This window comes from Lithobates pipiens, unplaced genomic scaffold (assembly GCF_037356315.1).
Source record: "Lithobates pipiens isolate NorthernLeopardFrog02 unplaced genomic scaffold, aLitPip1_a1.2 Scaffold_8, whole genome shotgun sequence".
NCBI lineage: Eukaryota > Metazoa > Chordata > Amphibia > Anura > Ranidae > Lithobates > Lithobates pipiens.
The window spans coordinates 61,512,817-61,540,520 of record NW_027507903.1 but is presented as its reverse complement, the minus strand read 5'-3'; the positions used below and the strand labels follow the sequence as shown (position 1 = coordinate 61,540,520).

The window sequence follows — 27,704 nt, the reverse complement described above, 5'->3', positions numbered from 1 at the left end:
GTGTGTACAAGGGCTTAGACTACACTGATATTACTCTATAGGCCATCTATACGGTTTCCTATGTTCAGCCTATTCTATTTATATGGGACACTTCACCAGACATGTCTGTCTATGTACTCTCCCTTTTTACATGTTTTTTAATGTGATTTAATACATTTTGATATTTTATTATAAATGTAGAGAGACTATGGTTGTCCCGATACCAGTATCGGTACTGATACCGAGCATTTGGGAGAGTACTTGTACTCGAACAAATGCTCCCGATGCCTGATCTGATACCTGGGAGAAGCAGTGTTTCATCAGATTAGGCGACAACCGGAAATCAGCAGTCGGAACAACGGAAGTGGCACTCCGCGTCAACGTCAGCAGTTGGACACCCCAACGCCCATCTTGGTACAACCTGCACCCAGCCGCAGTAAGCCAGCAGCGGACATCTTGTTACACCCAGCCCATATAGTTTGGGCTGGGTGTAACAAGATGGCCGCTGCTTCTTATTATGCATTGGAGTGCAAGGAGTACCAAGAAGGGCATCGCAGGCAGCCTTTCCTCATAACATTTCAGTGCCTGCCCATCAGTGTCCATAAATGCCAATACGTGCCGCCCATCAGTGCCAGCCATCCTTCAAAGCCAACCATTAGTAGTCAGTGCTCATCACTTCTGCATTTCAGTGCCACCTAATCCTATCAGTGCTGCTTAATCGGTGCCCATTAGTGCTGCATATCAGTACCACCTAATCTGTATTGTGATTTGAAAACTGTCACATGACATTAAATAAAAGTATTGGTAATCGGTATCGGCGAGTACTTGAAAAAAAAAGTATCGGTCTTAAAAAAGTGGTATCGAGACGACCCTAGTAGAGACCCTTTCCTTTCCTATTGGGATTATAGTGTCAACCTTAAAAGGCAGTTTTGTATTTTTCCTTTCCCCCCTTTTTTTTTTGCTCAATATAATTGGGATGTGGTGCCACACTCTGCAGTATGTGTCTCAAATGTATTTTTCAATACTGCGGACCCTTAAGCACTTCAATACCAGGCACTTGCCCTCCTTCCTGCCTATGCCAATTTTCAGAGTTCACCACTGTCACTTTTTAAATGACAATTGCGCGTTCATGTAGCACTATACCCAAACAAAAATTTTATAATTTTGTTCCCACAAACAGAGCTTTCTTTTGGTGGTATTTGATCACCTCTGTGGCACTGATGATGGTCACTGAAAGGCTGCACTCATTGGTACTTATGGTGGCACTGATAGGCACTGACAGATTGCACTGAGACATCACTGATGGCACTGCCACTGGCAGACATTAATGTGCACTGATTGGCATATCCCTGGTGGTCTAGGGTGGCATACCTGTTGGGGATCCTTTTTGGGCATCCCTGGTGGTCCTGGCAGCATCCCTGTTGGTCCTGGGTGGGCATCCGTGGGGTGAGGGGGGGGGTTGGGCTGATAAACAATATTTCAGATGCGAGTCATGAAAAGCCAATAAATAACTCTTCCTGTTTACATCGTGATAGCCCCCCATCTGGTAAAGAGCCTCCGTCAGAGGCTCTTTACCGAGATCGGTGATACGGTATGTCAGACTGACACACTACACCACCGATCGCCGCGATGTGCGCAATCGCAGCTTATCAGGATCACTGAAACACCTATAGCAAAATGACGGCCGGGCGGGAAATGGTTAAACACCGTACGCAAGTCTGGCGTAACGTGCTTTTTTTTCCCCGATTGGTAAAATTTATTTGTTAAAAATTGAATTTCTCCCCCCTATTTTTATACATTTTCAGAAACTCACTAGTTTGGATCCCCAAGACTATTTTCCAGGCAATTGACAGGGTCGTTTTGGATTTTCTTTGGGGGGGGGGGGCACTCGGTCTTAGATTACAAGTACTGCAGCAGCCCTGGAAAGAAGGGGGGGTGGTGGTACCCAATTTTACTAGGTACGTCTTAGCAGGACAATTAGTCTTTACCCACAGGTGGTTAACACAGCTTGATGATGATGCCTCAGTATCACTGGAAGTTGCAATTGTAGGATCCTACGAGGCATTGTCCCATTTAGACCCCTTTTACACTGCCAGCGTTTTTCAGGCGCCACAGCGCTAAAAATAGCGCCTGAAAAAAATGTCGCCCTTCACTCCAGTGTGAAAGCCCTCGGTGCGCTGGCAGGGCATCAGAAAAGCAGTCCTGCCAGCAGCTTCTTTGGAGCAGTGAACTCACTGCTCCTCCACCGCTGCTCCCCACTGAAATCAATGGGGCAGCTCTGTGATACCGTCAGCAAAATGCCGCTCCGACAGCAGTTTGTGGGTGAATTTAACCCCTTTTCGACTGCTAGTGAGGGGGGGGGTTAAAACCACCCCCACTAGGGACCGAATAGTGGCGCTAAAAATATTGCCACTTTACCTCCGACGCTCGGGGCAGTTCGTGTCAAAGCCCTCCATGGTTCTGCAGTACGGGGACCACTTATCCCCTTATGGGTCTATGCGATCTGTCATTAAGGCATAGGAACTGATCAGGAAAGCTGAACTCCAAGAAGTGTGGCGTCTCCCTGTACACCATTGTGGCATAATCCCCACTTGCCTCAGTTTCTCTCCTATTCTGACCCCATTATTTAGACATGATATGGGATCAGGACAGTGGGCTCAGTAGTCAGTAATGGGGTGCTGTTGACGCTTGAGGAGCTTAAATGCAGGTTCCTGCTCCCTAATTCGCACTTATTTCCCTAACTCCAGATTAGGCACGCTTCTTTCTGCTCAAATTGTGTTCTCTAACATAGATGTGTGGGTTGGTGATCTGGAATCCTTGTTTAGAGGCTAAGACCTCCCTAAAGTCCTGTCTGTTTATAAACCACTATTTATAGATACTACTAAGGTTCTGGCCTTTCTGTTGCACTGCCCGGTTGTCAGACTTCCCGCAGCTTGATAGTGATGACTGAAACAATGTGTAGAACCTTTTCTAGACTGGTGTCAGCATGGGATCACCTGATACAAACCAAATTTCTTCATAGAATATATTACACTCCAGCTAAACTTGCGAGAATCTTTTCAGCGCATTCCTCAAACTGTTGGAGGTGATCTACCCCTGGGGCAGGTTTTCTGCACATATTCTGGCATTGCACACCGATCCAGCTGTTTTGGGCAGAGGTTATGGACTGTGTCAAGTCAGTTACAATGATTACCATCAGATCTACCATAGCCATCTGTTTGTTGGGACTGGTGGACCCGTTGGAACCCAAAAAGGTGATTTGTATACTACTTACCCTGCTCCTGTATTATGCATGTAAAATAATCCTTCGGTCATGGAAGAAACCAGTGGTCCCTATCATTGTGGCTTGGAAGGCGTTAATAAATAACTCTTTGCTGTGTCTGATTATTGCTCTCCTTGCCCTGCCTGTCAATTTAGGTCAGGGGTAGGGAACGTCGGCAAGGTTAGGTGGACGGCCATGTCTTGTTAGGTTTACAGTTGTGCCACCCTCTTTCCATTTTCAGACGATAGATTGAACAGTGCTCTGTGAGATAATTGCAGTGAAAGGTGGTTCTAAAAAATACTGACTCAGGGGAGCGGAATACAAATGCACGCCACACTTTTCAGATATTTGTTTGTAAAAAATTTGGAAACCATTTATCATTTTCCTTCCACTTCACAATTATGTGCCACTTTGTGTTAGTCCATCACATAAAATCCCAATAAAATACATTTACGTTTTTGGTTGCAACATGACAAAATGTGGAAAATTTAAGGGGGTGTGAATACTTTTTCAAGGCACTGTATATGTATTTACACAAGCATTCTTTTTGTTTACCCTGCTAGATTTTATGCTCGGTGGGCAACAAACAACTTGTTACTACGTATTTTTAATATGCATAAAATTGGTGGAATTTGGGTTTTGATTGGATAATGATGTACTCCTTTCCCCTGCAAAAATGTGTTGGATTTTTACTGACTGTATTTCCCTATTTTTCACATCAACATGCTGGCATTTCTATGTGGAAGAGGCTTTAATAGTTCTGGTTCTGGCGCTCTGTTCCCTGATGGTACTCCTCTCCCCTCCATCCAATGTGATGTCACATTATAGCACCTGGGATGGACAGCCGGAGACAAGGGGCAAACAGGGAATAGCAGAGACACTCCTTGCTTGCCTGCACCACTCTGCATGCTGGAAGTGATAGAGTGTCAGCAGTGGGGATGCGATCTACCTGTCAGCTGCCTGTGATTGATTGGTGGATTGTGGTGGAATCTCTGGGCACTCCTCACTGAACCCTAGTTCAGAAACCCTGTCTTAGACACTGCTGCTATGTCTTGTCCAAGGTTTGTAATAAAAAAAACTTTCACAGTACAATATAGGGACAGAACTTTTGAAAATCACAATATGCTACACTGTAAAAAATCATGCAGGCAGTAACAAAAAGAAGAAATACAATGTAAGGCTTTCAAAACTGAATTTGCATAAAACATTCTATACTTTTTGTTAAAACTAAGCAAAATCATAAGCACAGGTTAAAAGTGAAGTGCACTAACCTCTCGTATCTTTTCAATTGCATATGTAAAAATGTAAGCAATAACAAGCCACTCCTGAGGAGAGGGCAAGTGTCCCATCTTCACCAAAACAACAAATGTAAAAAGCATGAGAAATGCCAAATAGAATAACTGTAAGGAAAAAAAATATTTAACCAATATCAGGATAAAAAAGTCAATATAATAAAATAAAAAATAATAATACACAACTATTCATTGTTTTGGCAACAAATGAGACAATCCTTGTACTTAAAATAAAATCCATTCCTATTTGTGTTTACTGAGAGCCAGCATTGTTGGGGTACGTATCCTGCCTTCTCTATGTGCCCCCCGTTTGAAGATCAGTTAAAGCAACCTTACTTTTTTTGTTTGTGTCTACTTTGCATTTTATTAACAATTGGTTAAACCTGCTCAGCCCTAGTTAACACCATCAGCTCCTTAGCCAATTTTTATTATTTTATAGATTTGTGTTTTAGGCCTTGTTCACATACTGCTTAGCCAGAAAGTGGGTTCCTCATACCGATTCTTAAAGAGGAAGTAAACCCTGATGGGTTTACTCCCTCTTTCATTCCCTGCAAAGGTAAAGCAAAATGGACTACTATGCATCGCATAGTAGTCCATTATGTGTCACTTACCTGACACAGGAGCCAGCTATGTCACCGCTGTCCCCTGTAGTCCGGCTCATCCATCTTCTCGGTGGGTCTCGCCGCTGTCATTCGGCGAAGCTGCGATGACGTCACTCCCACGCATGCGCACGGGAGCCGCCACGCGCGGCATATCGCCGTTGACGGGTGCCGCGCTCAGTGCGCATGCGCCGTAGACAGCGGTGCCTGTCTTTCGGCAAATATCTCCTAAACCGTGTAGGTTTAGGAGATATTTCTTGGACCTACAGGTAAGCCTTAATCTAGGCTTACCTGTAGGTCAAAGTGTGTTGTAAGGGTTTACAACCACTTTAAGGTGCGATTCACACATGTTTTCCACATGTCATGCATAGGGCGGCCCATTCACTTGTACATACAATTGTTATATGGATCACCATTTTACAGTAACATATCCAGTATCCATCACTATGCATCATTAATAAAACGATCCAGTTATTGTGTGTATTGTACTATTGATATTTCTTTATCAATTAAACTGCTGTGACAGCCACTTACTGCAACAGCCTGGCACTGCAATGAGCGCTGGAGGGGCAGAGCGGAGAGATGGTGATCGACAGTCACTGCTCACTGAAGACTGAGAACTGAGCGATCGGTGGTAATGTGATTATTCGATTCTTGGTCTTAGAAGTGACGGGGGACTGATGCTGCATTCACCTAGGCATGTACACTTTTTTTTTTATTTATTTGTTTTATTCCCATACTTCTCTTTTAAATTGTTTTGCTCCAGTCTTTTAGTCTGTGTATATACATTTTAATAGTTTTTTTGCATAAAAATAAAGAAATCTAAGAGATATTTTTGTTGTGCTATCCAGGACAGTCATTTCAATAATGCCAACTAAGCATTCTAATGGGTTGCATACATATGGAAGTCTAAATTTATCTGCAACACAATATGTAACTTTCAACAAAAAAGGCCCAACCCTTGCCACACTTCCAAACCATAGAGATGAAGGACCCCTCAGCTTTCCGACACTTATGACAAATTGGATTATCTCTCTTTCTCATTTTATATAGTCTGGCGGGAGTATAATGCTTGGTGTAGATTTCACTGGTATAATTTTACCTTTGGAGAATGTAAATCGTATCCAAATATAAAGTCAGCACTTCACTGCAAGGTTCCTCTGAAAGCTCAGATATAAGAGCATGCCAACCATCTCTAAAAGGATGACAGGCATTGGCTTTGGTCTGATTTAGGGAAGCATAGTATCTAGAAATCAATTTTCTGTGTGCTGACAATATTAGAACTATATATGAAGAAATATAAGGAGTCTTGGACATGTACGGAGCAGCACCTGGTATAAAAGTTCACTTAAAAGGACTTTGAAACATTTATTGGTTAAGATCAGCAGATACAGCCAAAGTATTTTGGGGAAAAAGTCTCCCCTTTCTTCAGGGCTTAAACAGTGTTAACAACATGACAAAAGAACGCAATAAGGCTTGCATCTCCTAACAGCACTAATGGCAGCCAATCGTTTTACAGTAATTTGGCAAGTATCAGAAAAAGGTAAGGTTATTCAAATGCTTTTTTCGTGTCCAGGGAGACCAACACCCTAGTCCCTGGGATATCATATTGCATTTGTAGTTTAACAAATAATCTTATAATATTAATAGTACATCTGTCCGGCATAAAGCCCATCAGTACAGTAATGACAGATTGTAGCCTGCTGGCCAATACGCCAACAGATATTTTAACATGTGTCAATTAGGAAAGCTGGGCCTTAGGATCCTTGCCAGGTTTGGGGAGCATTACTGGAAGCACTTTTTACACAGAAGGTGGTAAAGAGCACCGTAACAACCAAACTAATAATGGCTCAAAAAAAAAAAAATCAATGCTTACCGTGTTAAACCAAAACTTCACAATTGGGGCATGATAGAAGGCATAGAACTTCTGAGCAAGAGGAAGTTTTCGAGTTTTTGTCTGAATCTCAATTTCATGCTTAACTTCGGCATTGTCAAAAACCTGGACCTCCCTAAATACATTCTAAAACATATAAAATAAAGCAAACAAGTGAATATGCATGCTTTCAGAGCTGCCTGCAGTATATCTCAATGTTCATAAACTCAAAGTATTATAGTAATTTTTTGCCTGTCCCACTTTAATGCATATATATATATATATATATATATATATATATATATATATATATATATATATATATATATATATATATATATATATATATTGTTTATTTGCCTTGCACAAGCTCCCTTCTGGAGGATTCAGCCTTCTGTGAATTTATATCCAATTTCCTACTGTGCAGGTCGACCCCTTTCACACTGAGGCAGTTTTCAGGCATTTTAGCGCTAGAAATAGCACCTGTAAAGTGCCTAAAAACTGCCTCCCATTCTCTGCAATAGGTGCTTTCACACATGGGTGGTGCGCTTGCGGGAAGTTCGGAAAAGTCCTGCAAGAAGAATCTTTGGGGCGGGTTGGCAGCTCTCCCAAACCGCCCCCTGCCCATTGTAATGAATGGGCATCGCTTCTGAAGCACCTGAAAAGCAATTCGGAAACACCGCAACATGGGAGTTTTTAATCCTTTTTTTGGGGTTAAAAGCACCCCGCTAGTGGCTGAAAAGCAGAGCAAAAGCGCTGCTTAAACAGCGCTAAAGCCCCACTAAAATGAGTGGCACTTTAGCACGACCGGCGACATTTTCCGTGTGAAAGCACTCTTATTGCAGCATCTTTTTCATTACTGCATGATTCTGCAATCAGGAGAGAAGGTACAGGGAAAGCACTATCTCTCACATTCAACCCTTTTGCACTACAGCTATGATAGGCTCTCAGTACACACCTCGCTCATTAAGGGGCATACATATAAAGCAGTGAATCCTTCACTTTATACTAAAACATATTCATCAGGAAACACACTTGCAGTCAATGTATAGTGAATTTCACATACATTGTTTTCTAAATATGCCCTTTAGAGTCCCCGGATAAAAGTCACCTCAGAACTCAAATCTCCTCACCAGGATAAAATGAATGGAATGAAGATTTATCCTGAAAAGATACTCTCAGCAAAAAAATTTGTTTTTTGTGTCCAGCAGGCTGTACCACAACCGCTCTGTCACCAGCGGATGTGTGCTTACTATATCAAAATAAAAGGGAATAATCCCAACAAATTCAAGTTGTAAAATAACATGGAAGGAATTAGGCCTCAATCCGCCCAGGGAAGAACAAAGGATTAAACGGACCCAATTACTCCTTCAGCAATGCCATAATGACATCCAATGCATATTAGTAATTATGGCTACCAATTTCACTCGCAGTCCCTAATGCAGGGCCAAAATAGAGTGTGCTCGAATACTGCTAGGGTAATAGAGACTTTTGGTGAGATACTCCCAAAGGGTTAGTCAATTCTAAAAAGGGACGCAGATCCTGTGTTTTCCTCTAACACAGCAAGTGCATCAGCTAATTAATGATGAAAAGGTCACTCCCATTCAGAGTCACTCTGCAGACAAGCAGCTTTTTTTCTTCAGAGCAGTAACAGGTAGGGCTCTGCAACAAAGTTTAAAATCCCTGAAAAACACATTGATCACCCAGAGGGGTTTTTTGTTTTGTTTTTTCCAACAAAAGTGGAGTTACTCTAAGTCTAGGGGAACGAGAAGCAGGCTGTCTCCTAGCCAAACCTTCAGGAATGACAGGAGTTGGTGCCTAAAACAGTTATGCGCAACCCATGGTCCGCAGAGCTGTCTGATATGGCCCATGACCTCAAACATATGGCAACCTGCACAGCCTCATTCAGGTGCACAAAAGCTTTAATAAATGATTTCCAGTCTTCCATAATTCCGGCGGACACATGTCAGTTGACACTCATACACAAGCTGTTATTGCAGCTGGCTACCCACTTTTCTCTTTCTTCCCCAACACACAAACACGGGGAGAGGAGCCTGTAGCCAAGTGGAATAAATCAAGTGCCAACCATATAGGGGTTCTGAATGTGGATTCTCACAGGTGTGTGATAAGCTTGGAGTCATTCAAGAAGCCGGTGTGTGTGCATTGTGTAACATTTTAGGTTATTTTTTTATTTTATTATTTATTTTATTTTTAACCTCCCATGGCATGGCTTCCAATACCACCTCTATGCCAATGACATCCAGATCTATCTCTCCACTCCTCAACTCACCCCCTCGATCTCCTCACGAATCTCAAACTTACTGAATGACATATCAGTATGGATGTCACACCACTTCCTCAAACTCAATCTTTCAAAAAGGAAGCTTGCTATATTTCCTCCTTCACGGTTCTCTCCCCCCCTGACTTCACCATTAATATCAACAACACAACCATTGGTCCCGCCACACATGCCAGGGTCCTCGGTGTAATCGTCGACTCTGAACTCTCCTTCAGCCCCCATATCTAATCACTGGCTAAATCCTGCCGCCTTCACCTCCGCAAAACCTACAGAATTTGACCCTTCCTGACTAATGACACCACAAAGCAACTTATTCACTCCTTGATCATTTCCCGCCTCGAATACTGCAACTATCTCCTTAATGGCCTACACTTAAGCAGGCTATCCCCCCTTCCGTCTATTATGAATTCTGCTGCTAGACTAATACACCTCACTAACCGATCCCTGACTGCTGCTCCTCTCTGCCAATCCCTTCACTGGCTTCCCCTACCCCACTGTGTAAAATTCAAAACACTAACCATAACATACAAGGCCATTCACACCACCCCCATCTACGTCACCAATCTCATCTGCAGATATCGCCCAAATCGTCCATGTATCAATTATTTGCAATGCCAAGGATCAACTGATCCTTCTGGCTCTGCAGCAACTGAAGAAAATTAATAGAAAAATAATTTTGATAAAAAGTAAAGAAAATATTTTGATCATCTCCATTCTCCAAGGACACTAGCAAAAAAAACTCCAAAAAACTGAGGCATGATGGCAGTGAGAGGGGTTATACTATCTCCTGTAGGCAGCAGAATACGGCATTGTACACGACTTACATTAGCCTACATCCCTTAATGTACAATTTAGAAATAAAAGATGTAATAAAAGGTTTGATTAAGCAAGTTCATTAGTGTGTTTTTGAGAGTGCAGAAGGGCACCAAGGAAGAAAATCAAGGAATGATTAAGAAGGTGAAGAAAGACGTGTATAAACCAGTTAAATTTTTTGAATTAAAGAACATAAGAATTTTATCCAATCAGTGATGTGCGTTCACCATATTACACATTTGAAATTAGTTATTTTCCTGTACTCTAAACATACTCCTTTATCCAGAAAACACAAAATAGTTGTTTTCTTAACTTACCATGGCAATGTTCTCTGGCACCTGCTGGAAGTTATTCTCGCTGTCATCCATTGCCATTTGGTGGGCATCTTGAGACTGTGGGATGTGGGACATTTCTGCCTTGGTTTTATATTCAAGCATTAGAATTGTAGGTGGAACCAAAATACTCAAAATAACCTTGAACACAAAAAAATAGAAAAAAAATTTAAAAGTTAAAAGTAGTTTATCGAAGACGCTTCATTTAATGAAAACATTTGTGTGATGGCAAAGGTAATCTAGTATTAATATGTTGGTAAGTACTACACAATAATAGAGCTCTACTTTTAATTATAAAAGACAAATGTTAAAATTATCTAGCACAACATTTAAGATGTTTAAATACTGAGGAAACATTTTGTACGGTTGCATAAAGTACCTTATACCAGGAATTCTTCCTCATGTTTAACCTTCCCATCCACATATCTGACAGCAGCATTTGGGTACAAGTGTGGGACACAAAATTGCGGAGCCTTGATGATACAGCAAGTTTGAGGCAGGTGGAATTGCTCCAGTTTTTAAGCTCATAAGTGAGAAGCTTCATTGCCATTGTTTCATCCTGTTTGAAGGCTTGATCAAGTAGGTCAACAGCCAGTTGCCCAAATTCACTACAATAAGCAAAGAATTGTATATGAAATTGTCCTATCAAAGTATTCACGTAATTGTAAACCTCACACATGAAATATGAACAAAGCACATCCCTCTATAGTGGATACTTGTCTTCAATACTGGGCACCATCCCCCCCTTCCTGCCCAGGCCAATTTTCACCTTTCAGTGATGTCACACTTTGAAATGACAATTGCGCGGTCATGCGACACTGTACACACATGACATTTTTATATATATATTTTTTAGAAAGATAGAGCTATCTTAAACCACTTCCTTCCTGTTGTATAGACAGACAATTGATGGCGGGTGTGATCCTCTCTCGTTTTGGGTCATATATGACGTTGCCCCAGTCTCACTGGGGGTGTGCAGCACAGGGATCATGGGTGCAATGTGTCCCTGGTATATGGCATGACCTCAATCTCACTAAAGAGCTGATGCGCAGTTCTTTACTCATGTGATACGCTGTGTCCAATCACATAAGTCTATGACAATGCTTGTTTGAAGCAGCTGCAGCTTTTGAGAAGTTTTTATTCAGCTTTAGCATCACTTTGTTTTGAAGGTATTGCAAGTGTAAGCCCACGTACACACGGTCGGAGATTTTGCCAACCAAATCCATCAGATTTTGCCCTTCGGATTTAGTCCGACGGATTGTGTCCGAAACTGTTGCATACACACGGTTGGGCCAAGTTGGCAAAAAATCCGATCTTTCAGAACGTGATGACGTAATTTCGTTACGATGGGACTACATTCAGGCTAGTAGCCAATAGCTTTGATGTAGGAATTTGATCTGAGCATGCGTGGCACTTGGTCCGATGAAAATGCTCTACACATGATCGGATTAGGTCCGTCCGGCCCAGTTGGTCGGGAAATATTTCCAACATGTTGGAAAATTGGGTCGGACGGAGATTCGGACGGAATCAGTCCGATGCATACCACACAGTCGGATTATCTGACGACACGGTCCGATAAGACTCATTCCGACAGATTACAAGGGCTTAGACATCACACACACCCATGGCATCTGCCAAGCTTCATTAAAGCTTACAAAAAAAAAAAAAAAAAAACGCCTAAGCGCCACTGAAGCATCAAAAATACATCAAAAAGAATGTTGAAGCTATAGGCATTTTAGTGCTTGTTGAAGTGGAAGCATAAATGAGCCCAAAGTGGCATTTCTGTCTGCTGCTTCGTTCCTTTGCTATCAGCATGAATCAATTCTGAAAAGTTTTCCTGACACCAAGAGAAAAATGGTGACAGTGGAGAGACCTCCAGCACACTGAGCTCTGCAGTGTGTAATTTCAGCTCTCTTTTTTCTGGAAGCTCGGACAAGCTTTATACATGTTTGACTTTGAATGGATGTAGAGAAGAGAAGATAGACAGGCACAACTTATTGGGTTCATCTCTGTATCACCTGAGGCCAGTCACTTCACTGGATATATATGGGAGTTTACAACCACTTTAATGATAAAGGAGCAAGCTATAGTCTCACTATTCCAAAATAATAATCATATACATTCTTGAGCTATCCATGTCTACAGTAGTAGTTAGTAAGCAGCTAGTGAAGTTAGCTTGAATGGCACCAAAGCCAGATTGTGGTTCCAACAGCCTCTTTTAAAGTATACGTAAACCCTCATCTTCTAAAACAACCCATTCAGTTTCAAATAGAAATTAAATGCAAAACGTTTGGGCTTGTCTCTTTGGAGATAAAGTTGTGCTCATAAGTTTACATACCCTGGCAAAACTTATGATTTCTTGGCCATTTTTCAGAGAATATGATTGATAACACAAAAACTTTTCTTTCACTCATGGTTAGTATTTGGCTGAAGCCATTTATTATCAATCAACTGTTTTTACTCTTTTTAAATCATAATGGAAACAGAAACTACCCAAATGACCCTGATCAAAAGTTTACATTCCCCAGTTCTTAATACCGTGTATTGCCCCCTTTAACATCAATAACAGCTTGAAGTCTTTTCTGGTATTTGTGGATGAGGCTCTTTATCTTCTCAGATGGTAAAGCTGCCCATTCCTATTGGCAAAAAGCCTCCAGTTCCTATAAATTCTTGGGCTGTCTTGCATGAACTGCACGTTTGAGATCTCCCCAGAGTGGCTCAATGATATTGAGGTCAGGAGACTGAGATGGCCACTCCAGAACCTTCATTTTATATTATTATTTACTTTATCTGCTGTAGCCAATGACAGGTCGACTTGGCCTTGTGTTTTGGATCATTGTCATGTTACAATGTCCAAGTATGTCCCATGTGCAGCTTCCTGGCTGATGAATGCAAATGTTCCGCCAGTATTTTTTGATAAGATACTGCATTCATCTTGCCATCACATTTGACCAAATTTCCTGTGCCTTTGTAGCTCACACATCCCCAAAACATCAGCGATCCACCTCCGTGTTTCACAGTAGGAATTGTGTACCTTTCATCATAGGCCTTGTTGACTCCTCTCCAAATGTAGCCTTTATTGTTGTGGCCAAAAAGCTAGATTTTGGTCTCATTACTCCAAATGACTTTGTGCCAGAAGGTTTGAGGCTTGTCTCTGTGCTGTCTGGTGTATTGTAAGCGGAATAATTTGTGCCATTTGCGTAGTAATGGCTTTCTTCTGGCAACTCGACAATGCAGCCAATCTTTCGTCAAGTGTTTCCTTATTGTACATCTTGAAACCGCCACACGAAATGTCTTCAGAGAGTGTCATATTTCATCTGAAGTTATTTGTGGGTTTTTTTTTGCGTCCCAAACAATTTTCCTGGCAGTTGTGGCTGAAATATTAGTTGGTCTACCTGACCGTGGTTTGGTTTCAACAGAACCCCTAATTTTCCACTTCTTGATTAGAGTTTGAACACTGCTGATTGGCATTCTCAATTCCTTGGATATCTTTTTATATCCCTTTCCTGATTTATACAGTTCAACTACCTTTTCCCGCAGATCCTTTGACAATTCTTGACAATGACTCAGAATCCAGAAAAGTCAGTGCAGCACTAGATGAAAGACGCAAGCATCTGTCAAGAGTGCAGAAACTCATTGACCTTTTATACACACCCCCATTACAAGCAAACAGATCACAGGTGAGGATGGTTACCGTTAACAGCCATTCAAACCCCTTTGTGTCAACTTGTGTGCATGTTATCAGGCCAAAATTACCAGGGTATGTAAACTTTCGATCGTTGTCATTTGGGTAGGTTGTTGTCATAATGATATAAACACAGTTGATTGATAATAAACGGTTTTAGCTAAACACTAACCATGAGTGAAAGAAGTGTTTTTGTGTTATCATTCATATTCTCTGAAAAATGGCCAAGAAATCATAAATTCTGCCAGGGTATGCAAACTACTAGAACAGCTCAACTGTATTTCTCAGTTCTGCCAGAGCTACAATGGAATGGTTTGGATCAAAGCATATTCATGTGTTAAAATGGCCCAGTCAAAGTCAAGATCTAAATCCAATTGAGAACCTGTGGCAAGCATTGAAAAGTGTTGTTCACAGATGCTTTCCATCCAATCTAACAGAGCTTGAGCTATTTTGCAAAGAACGGGTAAAAAATGTCACTCTCTAAACCAGCCATTCGCAACCAGGGTTCTTCTAGAGGTTGCTGGGGGTTCCTTGAGCTGTGGCTGACGAACCTCCTTTTTGATGGTGCCTACAGAGTTCAAGGTTCAACATCACTTAGCAAAGCCAGCAGCATGACACAAATATATTTTTAGCTGTCTTTAAGGGTGGCATTTTGAACAGCACTTTAAGGGGGACATTCTTCCTATTGACTACCAATATAAGGAGCATTGTTCCTATCGAGCCCTGATGATTTGGTTTTAGTAAGGGTTCCTCAAGACATGAAAATTACTTTTGGCGTTCATCTAGGGTTAAAAGTTTGAGAAAGCCTGCTCTAGACTCAGGGGGGCTGAATTACAAATGCACGCCACACTTTTCACATATTTGTAAAAACAATTGAAAACCATTTATCATTTTCCTTCCACTTCACAATTATGTGCCACTTTGTGCTGGTCTATCACATAAAATCCCAACAACATATATTTATGTTTTTGGTTGTAACATGACAAAATGTGGAAAAATGTCAATGGGATGAATACTTTAAGGCACTGTAGTACAGGAGGCACATATCAAGAATATGAGACTGATAGACTAAGATTATTTTATGACACAAAGTAAATAAGGAACTTCAATAAATCTTAAAATGTAAACAAATGTATAATGTTTAGCAGGCGTTATGAGCAAAACCCTCATCCTTTCAAGTGACCAGGCAGCAGGTTAGATTTAAAACCAAAAGAGAATAAAAATGTATTAAAGTGTCTGTGGCTTTAGGCCACTTTCACACGGGTTGTCCGATCAGGTCCGCCTGTCAGTTTTTCAGGCGGACCTTACTGGACCATCCATTCACCCTTATGGAGCGACAGATGTCAGCGCTGACATGTGCACATTTCCACTGACACCCACAGCTATTCCATCCTGTCTGCCAAATCGAGACAGATGATGGTCCTTTTCCCAACTATCTGGCAGATCAGATGAAAATGGACAGGTGGTCTGTTTTCATCCGATTTCCCCATGGTGGAGAACAGGACTCTGTCAGTCTATGCTCTGCACAGTGAGCAGAGATGGACCCGTCATCTGCCTGTTTGGAGGGAATCAGCGGCGTGATCCCCCGCTAAGCAAATGGCATCCGTCAAACGAAGAAGGCACCTGTGTGTAAGGGGCCTAAGGCTTTAGATGATTATGTCAGAATCTTTGCTATAGTCTTCATTTATTAGTTGTAGGTATCCTAGTCCAACCTATGATCCACTAGGTAAAGTGTTTGTTACCTCAATACTTCATATTCCTGATATGTGCCTGCTGTACCATGTACTTGTATCAGAACATATGCTGTTCTCTTTGTATTGCTTCCTTTGTGTGAAATCCCTGGTGTTGCAGCCAGTTCCTATTAACCTTCCTAGTGGTAATCCCGAGTGTGACTCAGGCCGGGTTCACACCGCTGCGATGCGGGAACGCCGCAAATCCGCTGCGTTTTCCCGCATCGCATTACTCCCGCCGGCAGTTCACACTGCCCTATGCGGACGGCTGGGAGTGTCAATGATATGTTAATGACACCCCCAGATCCGTCCGCATATCGCAGTGCGATCTGCCGACTCGCACAGGAATCGGATCGCATGGTGTGAACCCCCATGCGACCCGATTCTGTTGCGGACCAAAAAAAGGGTCCCGTGCGAGTTTGCTGCGGGAGCGATGCGAATTCAGCCATACTATCTGTATGGCTGAACTCGCATCGCTACGGAGATCGGATGTGATTTGCTGTGCGAATCACATCCGGATCTCCCCCTGCAGCAGTGTGAACCCAGCCTCAGAGTGAATTTTTATTACCAAAAGTGTTAACCTCGAGCCACAGGCGGGATTGCATTGCAGTGTCCTGGTAAAGTTACTTACCTTGTCCCCAGGATCCTGTGATATCCCCCTGCTGTGTCCACGGGCTGTGTACTCGATTCATCACTGTGCCGGCCTCCGTTCCCTGCGAGTGCCGTGACGTATGGGGGCGGAGCCCGGTGGCATATTCAAAAAAGTGAAAAACACATACAGTAATCTTACAGATTACAGTGTAGTGTATCAAATAATTTCACATCCCTTTTGTCCCTAGTGCTTTGTCCAGTGCCCTGCATGCACTTTTATATTATATAGACTGTTCTTTCTGCCTTGAAACTTGAGAATGTCCATGGCAATCAAAAAGTGTCCCTTTACGTCAAAAGCGGTTTTAGACCAGCTAGAAAACAGAGATAGTGAATTAAAATCACTTGCAGAATTAAGCGATACTGATTTGTGGCAAAATTCGTCATCAAATACTGAAAGTGACGACAGTGACGATTCTGCAACTGAGCAAATTTCAGTAATTTCATTACATTATTGAATAAAATGTATTATTATTATTATATAATTTTTTATATTTATTATATTATAATTTATGATTTTGTGTTTCAAACTTTATCATACTCGGGATTGTCTACTAGACTCTTGCTTGGACAGATTTAAGTGAGTTATTCCTCAAGAATTACAGACCTACAATATAAAATGCCAAATTTTCATGCAAAACAACGTACCGCTTTGAGATTCAAAAATCTGAAATAATCATACTGCCAGGGAGGTTTTAAACCACACTAAGCAGGAGCTATGCTGGGAACTCAGCCTGCTCTCCTCTAATGATCAGACTTGTCCTGACATGCCCCCACTGCACAGCCATTCACTGGGAAGCTCAGTGTGATGCTACTTCTCTCCTCCCCCAGCTCTTATGCAGCTGAGAACAGAAAGAATGTGATTACTTAGGCGCTAAACTGCTAAAAATAGCGCCTGCAAAGCGCCCTGAAAGAGCCGCTCAGTGCACTCCAATGTGAAAGCCCTGAGGGCTTTCACACTGGAGCGGTGCGCTTTGTGGGCGGTTTTAACCTTTTGGCCGCTAGTGGGGGTTAAAACTGCCCCACTAGCAACCGATCAGCGGCGCTAAAATGATGGTAAAGTGCCGCTAAATATAGCGCCGCTTTACCGCCTGCGTGTTGAGCGCCCCAGTGTAAAGGTAGCCTTATTTAAAAAAAAGGGGGGGGGGAGAGAAGGTATAATGTATTTTTATATCTATACAAAAATGTTTTGCCTTTCATTTCTATTTTAAACTGAATGGGTTTGTTTTAAAAGGTGATCATTTACGATCACTTAAAAGTATGGAAGGCTTGTGGAGCTCAGTGCAAATTTTAAATAAGACTGCAAGCAGGCAGATATGTGGTTTATTTTATTGTAGAAGAGACTTTAGTTCCGCTTTACCATAAGACTGCAAAATATAAAACAACTTGAATAATTATGATTTAGAATACCTTGAATGCTCCTTCATTTCCTCTGAGGTGTCATCCACAACATCACTCTGCTTTGCTTCATAGGCCATGGAGCGGCACATTTTGCATGCTACAAGAGCTTTTGCCATGGACTCCTCCCCATGCTGCCAGAAAAATAGGGCCATTTTCTGTCTCTTCATTAGGACTGCCCAAACCAACAGCTCATTAAATGGGTAAGGAAAGCGTTTCATTTCTGGATCATCAATATCCACAATCTCATCTTTAACCCTTTTCTTCTTCACTTCATCTATGGAGGCATCCTGCAAGAAAACATACAGCATAAGATACTTGCAGTTAAAAACACCAACAGGGTAATTTTTAATAGCTGAAGATTAACCAATAGTCACTCAACCAGGGGTGGACTGATCACTTAGGCACTGCCCGAGGACCAGTGGGGGGGCCCGGGGCACCATGAGAGGCTCTGTCCTGGTACCTTTATTAAAGGGGTCGGCAACCCAGTGGTACACAGCAGCACTTTGGATGGCACATGAGTGCCACACATAAAAGCTGGCCAGCAGCTGCATACAGGGAGAGCAGTGTGGCTGGTTCATGTCCACTTTTCCTGCAGAGTCCGTTCTGCCCTTCTCAATGTGCATAGAAGCAGTCGGATTCCCCAGGCAGCTCTCCCTTTAAAATGGGAATTACCATTTTAATGCCAATTACTGTTACAGGTTCATGACCAGGATTTTCTGATCAATGTACAGTGTACACTTGCCGTCTTTCAGTGCCTCTCCCTCAGCAGATCTGCACCTGGCTCAGACCATAGGGGAGACCATTATGTCCCAAAAAAATAAAGGCTTCGCATTGAACTATAAAAATAAAATCAAGTGAGCGCTGTATGAATAGGTACTATTTGACTAGCACACAAAACTAACTATACAACCTGAAGGCTGGGTTCACACCTCCGACGGATGCGGCTCGCAGCAGGGGTCCAGTGCATCCCTGTTCTCCATTTCAAGGACAAATCAAGGCTGGATTAATGTCTGAGATTTAGCCCTGAAAACAAAGCCAAAGACGCACAGCCACTCCGCAGCCGCAATGAAGATATGTGAATTGGCTCCATAGAAAGCCGGTCACAATATCCTGTCAAGTGAAATGGATGCAGGGAAACCCGCATAGGTGTGAAACCAGCCTTAATAATTAATATAAAGGAAATGGTGTGCGGCACTCAATTGTGACAAATATACCAAAAAATCTTAAGTAGCGATAAGCAAATCAAGTTCTAAAATAAATAAATCCATGACGTCTTTGAGGGAATTTTACAGTGGGTGTTCAGATAGATTCCACTGGTAGGTAGGTGTGCTGTGACCGAAACACTCACCAAAAATCCAATAGTGTTAAGAATCAAATAAAATGCACTACTTCACACAGCGTGTAAAAAAAATATGACTCCCACGACTGAGCACCTCCACCAATCTAGACACTCACCAGATAGCAGACATCAATGAGCCTTGAACTAGTGCTATGAAGCAAAGTGGACATAGAAAGATTACCGCTCCAGCCTCTCAGAAACACCAACGTATTACCCTAGTGAGACTCTCAGGTGCTGGCTTTGCTCAATGTAGGAGAGGAAAGGAAGTTCTGGCGCGTATTCATAGCTGAAGCAAAGTGGCCTTGTGTACTGGTGTTGCAATCAGATGGTAAATCCCAGAGGGATCATTCACAGATGGCGGACATCAATACACATTGATTAATTGCTATGAAGCATAGTGTCCTCCTGCCCTGGCGTAGCGATCACGTGGTGATATCCGAAAGGGTCAAACACTGTACAAAAAAGCTCGCCAGTGAGAGCCCAAACAATTCTCACAACATGTATTTTATTGATATAATGAATCAAATCAATTACAATTGCTGCAGCGTAAAATCATAAAAATTGGCAAAAAAAAAACCTCACAAGTATAGCCGTTATTCCTACTCTGAGGACTCTGTGGCAATGACGTCAGCACATAGGCCCCTCCCGATGAGTTTCCCGAAATAGGTGCATGCGCACAAAACAGGAGCCGGGAGGGGCCTACATGCTATGGTCATTGTAGCAAAGTCCTTGGAGTAGGAACGGCGGCTATACGTCTACGTTTTTCCTGGACAATTTTTATGATTTTATGCTGCAGAAATTGTAATTGATTTTATTCATTATATCAATAAACTACTATACTATGAGCATCATTTGGGCTTCTGCTGGTGACCCTTTTTTAATATCACCATGTGATCGCTACACCAGAGCAGGAGGCCACTATGCTTCATAGCAATTGATCAATGTGTATTGATGTCCCCCATCTGTCGATGATCCCTCTGGAATTCACCATCTGATTGCAACACCAGGACACGTGGCCACTTTGCTTCATAGCAATAGTTCAAGGCTCATTGATCTCCGCTATCTGGTCAGTGTCTAGGTTGGTGGAGGTGCGTGGTCGTGGGAGTTCATAATTTTTACACGCTGGGTGAAGTGCGTTTTATTTTATATTTAACTAGCTTTGTAACTAGTGCTTTATTAGTACTACTAAGCAGTATTTACAAAGCCAGTTATACTACTTTATGGTTGACTTGGTGAGTACAGCTTTGTGACTGGCTCTGTCCTGGGGAACAGGAGATGAGTCGGGCATGGCACCCCAGGGCTCTCCATGTGGCTCTAGAAACTGCTTGAACTGTTCTGCACTGGGGGACATTGGATCCAAGCTGGCCAGACACTTGTCAGCCCTGTGTATGGGCAGATTGACAGTGTGCAGCTCCGGAGAGGACTTTGGTGGAGGGTTCAGGGCTGCCCGATGACCAAGACCACACATGCTTGGAAACAAAACAATACATTACATTACAATACAACACATTACATCACTTCCGAAGTTGTATTCTGTCGTACAAGAATTTTCGGAAGTTAAACCGGCGGCTTTTAATAATGGAGTCCAGCAATGTCGGCTCCGCAGCTGATGTTTCCATCAGTTGTTGAGTGCTGCTGTCGCCATTGCGGGTAAGGGAACCCAGTAGTGTAGCCTTGCGGCTTCATGCCGGGAACCCTACTGCGCATCTGTGAGGCCCCGCTCCTCTCTCCTATTAGCCAGGCAACAGGGAGAGGAGGAGGGAGCCCTTTGGCGTGGACTCTAAGAAGTGGGAATAGGTATCCTGCCCCCCCCACCCTGTAAGGTGCCAATTGTGGCACCGGAGAGGGAGAGGAGACAAATGAACGGAAGTTCCACTTTTGGGTGGAACTCAGCTTTGAGTAACCTCTTTGATATGAGACTAGCATGCGGGAAAAAACAAAACAACAAAAAACAAAACAAACGATCATTTGTCAAATATACTCATCGTGTGTAAGAAGAGGCTTTACTGAGGTTAGAGATCACAGTGGGCATGTTGGAGGGGTGTATAGCAGTTTTAGGGGTCATTGGACACCTCAATATCTGCAAGCTGCTTCTAATTGGTAGGACGCCTGCTGATTGCAAGTAACAGATGCCACCCTTATCTGATCAAAGCAACTCAGGTTATCCGATTATCCATTGGAACTTTTTATGGAACCCTTAGATCTCAATGGAGGAGTCTTGTAACAGTCTAAGGGTTCTGTGGGCACCACAGTATCTGCATCTGATTGGCAGGATGACCCCTGATTGCATGTAGCAGATTATCACCTTATCTGATCATCCATTGCTTCTTGTGGCAATCATAAGGATCTGTGGACACCTCAATACCTGCAGGTTGCTTTTAACTGGTAGTATAGCCCCTGATTGCAATCAGATTTCATTTCACCCTTACCTGAACAACGATGGAAACTTGGAAAATGTTGTGTTGCAGTAGTTTGTAGAAATTGTCAGGGTTTATAGACACCCTAGTATCTGCAGTCTGGTTCTGGTTGGCAGGCTGCCCCTGATGCCATCCATCTGTGCTTGTGCATTGCAACTTCTGTAAGTTGCAGTGGTAACAATAAGGTGTTTTTATGCCAGAACAGATTGCTTAGAGTGCAAAATACATATTGGCCCGCATTTTGAGGGTCTGTTGCATTAGTCTTTAATTTCATTAGGGTAATTTGGTTTATTACTTTGCTATTGCTTTGGAAATGTGACTATAGTTTGTCAGATTGAAAAGACATAGATGTGTTTTATTTTGTGCTTTTTTAAACTCTGCAATTTCATTTTCCCTATTTATTTTTATTCTCAATTTGCTCTAAATTGTGTTCAGAGTTTTAATACTGTATCCTATGGATCACTCTGGACATTTTTTTTTGGTACTCTTTGGAATCGTACCATTGTCATACTTTTAATGCAACTTATTAAAACTTTTATTTTTGAACATAACGTAGAGAAATTTTGTGACGAACACATGTAATGTGGGCAGTGCAATATGTAGGTGGGGCTTTGTGTGGGTGTGGCTTAAGTGTGGGCAGGGACACAGGGGTCTCATGATCTCCTATTGCCCGGGGGCCCCATGAGATGTCAGTTGCCCCTGGACTCAACCCTCCCAAATGATATCTTAGGCTTTACATGATTTAACTTTATGGTTTTCATCACATTAAGAATATTACACCTGCTGAAACAGGAGGAGCAAGACCCCCATATGGGGAAGGAGCAGGCCCAGCGTGTCTAGTGGGAACATTTTATATATGTAGGAACCCATAGATAATAGTTTAGATTACAATCTCTAACTCACAATAAAATAAAGCACCGAACGATAAAGAAAAAAGCAAACTCCCTTATCTTAACAGCTAAATCGCATTACCTTTGGTTTGTAAGGCTGTGCAGTTTTGATAAAGTGATTGTGCCTCATCCTCTCCTTTTTATCTGCTCTGTTTCCAAATGATTCATGCATTTTACGCATTTGAGGTGTATTGCTTGAAGTGTTTCTCCCAGAACGCTGGAAAAAAAAAAAGTAATCTTCAGGCCTAAAATTATTATTTCACATGCAAAAACAGCTCTGGCAGCAAAAGTGCTTCCATTAATTCCAGCAACAACCACCATTGAAACCAGAGTAGGTAGTAAGGAATAAGTTTTATCCAAGTTACCCTAATTTACAACCTACCCGGTTTCCAGCAAGAAGATTGTTGTAGATGAGACGAAAGCGTTTTCTTGTGTAAGTGCATCTATAGGTTCCTCCCATGAGATATTCAATGACTAGGCCCACATCAATCAGCGTAATTTTATAGTCTGGGGGAAGGTTACCCTGCAATCCATAAAACAAGTTGAAATAAATATAAACCATTAGAGGTTACAAGCAGTAATGCCATTTTACCTTTAAGGAGCACCCAAAAACACAACCTAAAATTGAATCTGTAGTAAAAAAAAAAAATGAATAAATAAGATAATTTTGGATGATTGAAGGCACCATAAGATGCCATGCATTTTAACATCAGATCTTCCAGATCAATCCAGCAGCCTCCCCAAAAGCAGCTACAAAAAAAACTAAAAGTCAGCATAAACACATTCCCTGCCTGTATAAAACAATAGCTTGGTTCCTAAGCAACTAGCAAATTCCAGCTATAGCACTACGATATGAAAATCAGGGTTAAACAAAAGATTTGACTTTAAAAAAAATAGGTATTTGGATGAAAAGGGAGTGGCGTGTTATTAAAGGTATACCTTGATACTACTAAATGGTTCCTTCTGCCTTCAGAAATTGAATAAAAATTCTGATAAGCCTGTAAAACATATCTGTTGTAAAGTAACAGTCACATTCCACCTATGTAGCTTTCCAGGGTATTTGGCTGCTATTATACCAGCAAGACTGTTATCCGCTGAGCATGGTAGACAGAAGCAGGGAAAAACAAAACATACTTACCAAGAACACTCTTTAAATAGACTTTGTGCTTCTAGCTTATCCTAATTTGAACCAGAGTTTAGAGCAAGCAAAATGCAAAGCAATGGTTGTTTTTTACTGGCTTACAAAATTCACTTTTAAATGGTGTTTAATAGGGTTGTACCGATACTAGTATCGGTGCCTATACCAAGCATTTGCACAAGTACTTGTATTTGTGCAAACGCTCCGATGCCTAATCAGATACCTGTGCAGCCTCAGAGATAATCAGTGCAGCGGTGGGAGAGTTACAATCACCAAACTCCCTGTGTGGCTTTCAATAAAAGCAGCTGACAGTCACTTCTCCTCCTCTCCCACCTGCACTTTTTTCAGCTGCTTTATTGAAAGCCACACAGGGAGACTGGTGATTGTAACTCCCCCACGATCACCCCCGACTGTATTCTCCTCCGGGTCATCGTCGTCCCCCCCGTTTTGATGTATAGTATGAAAGTATAAATGTATTTGAGTGCAACCATATTACTGTTCCAGTCCCTGCTTTGCAGGATATGCACGGCTATTCTTTCTGCATCTTATAACAAAGTCTGCCAACCCACTGAAACCATGTGCTGCCTGTACGGCTGATGTTATTTCAAAAAGCTGAAATGAGGTAGAATAAAAAACAGAGCAATCTCAAAACTTACAGGTTAACACTGTATCAACAATCACAACTCAAAATGTGTGCCTACTAGTAAAGCACCATACCTTCCCTTCTAACAGTCTAATGTTTAGATACAGCTGACCAACTCTTTTGAATGGAAAGAAAAGTGAAGAACAAATGCATTGGATGTCTCAAATTGGAAAAAAAAAAAAAAAAGACATAGTGATGATGGCTGGTAAACAGACAACAATAAATGTGGTTTGTCACTCATTTGAGATGTACTCTAATATTCTAGAACAAAAACTATTTACAGGGAAGAATGTTAAATTTACCTGTTTTACGTCTCGGACAAGATGGAACAGAGTTGGGTTAGTAGGACCTTGTTTCTTTAATGCAAAAAAAAAAGAAATACAGATGAGTAATGTTATGACTTGGGTTAATAAATGCCAATATTTCAGATGTTTAAAATGATAATTATTTTCCGATTCAGGATGTGTGAAAGAGTATTAAAGTGATGAACAGAGTGGAAAATGTATTTGTATTTATTTATAGTTAGGCAGGGGTAGGCAACCTTAAGGTGGAGCTCTACCTGAGCAACATAAGAGAAATCAAAGATCACCGGACATAGTGGTACCTCCTCACATCTGATTTAAACCTCGAATTGTCGTACTACTGTGCCACAATCACGTGCATTGCACGCCAATCATGGGTTAAATCAGGTGGCACCACTTGTCAAACACACTCACATTGCTTTTTAGAGGAGCAGAAGTGCCTGCTGCGCTTGTGAATGAGCCCTTTGTTACCCATTCAAGTAAATGGGACCACTCTGCAAGCGCCCCACAAATTCATGCTTCTATGGGGTCCAAGGGGTGAAAGCAGATGGTGAGAAAGCAACACAACGCTGCCTAATTTAACCCCTTGTTTGCTCTACTGCACAAGGTTGCAGGGCGCTTGCAGAGCGGCCTCATTCACTTGAATGGGTCATGCTTGGCAGGTGCTACACCCACCAACCATGACAGGGCGTATAACTCCTGCTGCAACTGCAACATATGTACACCTCTGGACACAGTCTTAACTATGGGGTTTTACCAACCCCCGAAACTGCAAATGTAACTGACCCCTTACAGTTCTGACCCCCCTATAAGGCTTCTTTCACACTAATGTTCTGCAGTTTATCAGCACAGTGTATTTGCGATTTTCCTGGGTTAGCTGCACTTTGCCATAGACTTCTATTATATCCTGCTGGTTTGGTGCACTTTCTGAAAGCACACTAAAACTCCTGCATTCAGAAAAGCTGCAGATATGCTGCACTGCACCCGCAGTGTGGGTAAACCACATCACATCAATGTGAAAGCAGCCCTATACTATTATGCCCAGTCTATTGCTTCACACTGACCAGAAGATCTCTTTCCTGCTGCTGGCCCCAATCTGGAGACCGCTAGCTGGGATAAGAGGTGGAGTGCAGTTGGTATCATTCCGCATGAGGCTTATGCGGCACTTGCTCTCTAGTACAGCTCCCACTTTACAAGTAGTCCCTCTGTATTCCTTGTTGCCTTGGGATGGCAGGTCAGCAACCCCAGACCAAGATCTACCAGTCACCTGGTTTAAGAGCCAAGTTCACCTTTTTCTAAATTCCAGCCCCCCCTCCATGTACCAATATAGCACTAATGTACTTATTTTTCAAAAATAAATCAGCTTTCCATACCTCACGCTCTTCATAGGCATTTAAAAACACTGCTTGATTACTTCTGCCTCATTTCCTGGACAGACTTTAGGTCATGACACAGGAAGGAGTTGACCAGCTGAGGGTAGACGATGCAGGGTGTGTGCTAATGAGATAAGCTGGTAAACTCCTTCCTGTATCATGATCTAAAGTCTGTGCAGGAAATAAGGCAGAAGCAATGGAAAGTGTTTTTAAACAGCTATGAAGAGAGTGAGGTAAGTGTCTAGAATTAATGGAAATCGGTTTTATTTTTGCAAAAGCAGCACATTAATGCTATATTGGTACATGGGGGGCTGGAATTTAGGGGGGGGGGGAGGGAACAAGAAGGAAAAACATAACCTTTAAGCCCCATCTCCTCCAAAAAATAAATAAATAAATAAACCCTTTAAACACAACAGTAAAACAGTACTGGAATTTCTCTAATAATTTAGGAAGCTAAGAAAATGGTAGCAATAGAACATCACCTGACCTAAAATATTTAACAGTGTTGAGATACATTAACTTTGTGGTTGCCAGCAAGGCTTTGATTTTTATCAAAGTTGAGATAAAGCCTCTCCCCTTGTCATTAAATGGTCTATTGAAATCAAACTTTTCCCTATATTTAAAGTTTACTCTATGCATCCCTTCTCCCTTCTTGTAAAAGAACAGTGCTCACTGGCTCTCCCGGATAGGCACATCACATATGATGGGAGGTCTTTCACTGAGTGAGAAGGGCCTAGCCGCACATCATTGTGAGGCCATGTCTGCTCAACCAGGAAGAGCCGGCGAATCACTCAATGATATCAGAAGATGGCAGCACGTGGACTGAGCAGCGTCTGTTGACAGAAGACTATCAACAGGGCAACGCTGGATTGGGGGACTGGGTGAGTATCCAAACTGTGCAGACATGCCTGAAGGTAAACAGGGGAATTGGGAAAAAGAAAAATGAACAACAATTTTCTTAACACTAGCATGTAGCGGATCGTGTATCTAAATACAAAAGAAGCACAATGCATACAAGCAACCTAAGTTTTCCTCAAAAATTATATGCTACTGTATTTAATTAAAAAAAAAACAACAACATTTGCACAATAAAAAAAGATGAATTGTTCAAAATATAAATTGAGAGGTTAAAAAAAAAAAATACTGCCACACTTACAATGTTATACAGTTCTTCCAGTCTAGGGATTGTAAGAAACTTGTGCATGCTGACACCGTTTTCTATGAGAAGTTTGACAAAGCCAACCCTGTCCATTACAAGCGCATCCAGCATGGCTTGTTCCAAAGAACCAACCTGAGGAAATATTTGATAAACCGGTTACCCAAAACAGAGAACCCAGAAACACATTACTTAAAGAAATTTCTAAAATGGTACAAAATAAATAAAGAGAGCCATACATGGATCAAAATTCACCTGGTTCAGCAGGGACCGGCTGAATTTTTGTTCCATGCATCTACCAATCGACTTCTTTACAACCACCTACAACCACCTACTGTCAGATTTTCCCTGCTCAATCAGCACCTGAAGGCTTTAGACTGCAGCGCTGATAAGTGTATTCTGACAGAGGGGGAAGTCTCCCCACTGTCAGAATACAATGACACAGCAAAGAGTACTCCCCCATCCACCTTGAATGTGTGGATGGTGGAATCCGGTGAGTTGAAAAAAACAAAAACTCATCTATGGGTGGCTTT

At 42.0% G+C, this 27,704-nt stretch overlaps 1 protein-coding gene across 1 annotated transcript in view; it reads right to left on the bottom strand.

Moving 5' to 3' along the window:
• Positions 1 to 27,704, bottom strand: part of TRPM7 (transient receptor potential cation channel subfamily M member 7) — a 177,420-nt gene that overhangs the window by 94,040 nt on the left and 55,676 nt on the right. The window contains 9 exon segments of the mRNA XM_077473924.1: positions 4,513 to 4,641; positions 7,009 to 7,152; positions 10,435 to 10,590; positions 10,829 to 11,057; positions 17,923 to 18,200; positions 22,642 to 22,776; positions 22,942 to 23,082; positions 24,643 to 24,696; positions 27,172 to 27,306. Coding sequence (XP_077330050.1) covers positions 4,513 to 4,641; positions 7,009 to 7,152; positions 10,435 to 10,590; positions 10,829 to 11,057; positions 17,923 to 18,200; positions 22,642 to 22,776; positions 22,942 to 23,082; positions 24,643 to 24,696; positions 27,172 to 27,306 — 1,401 coding nt within the window.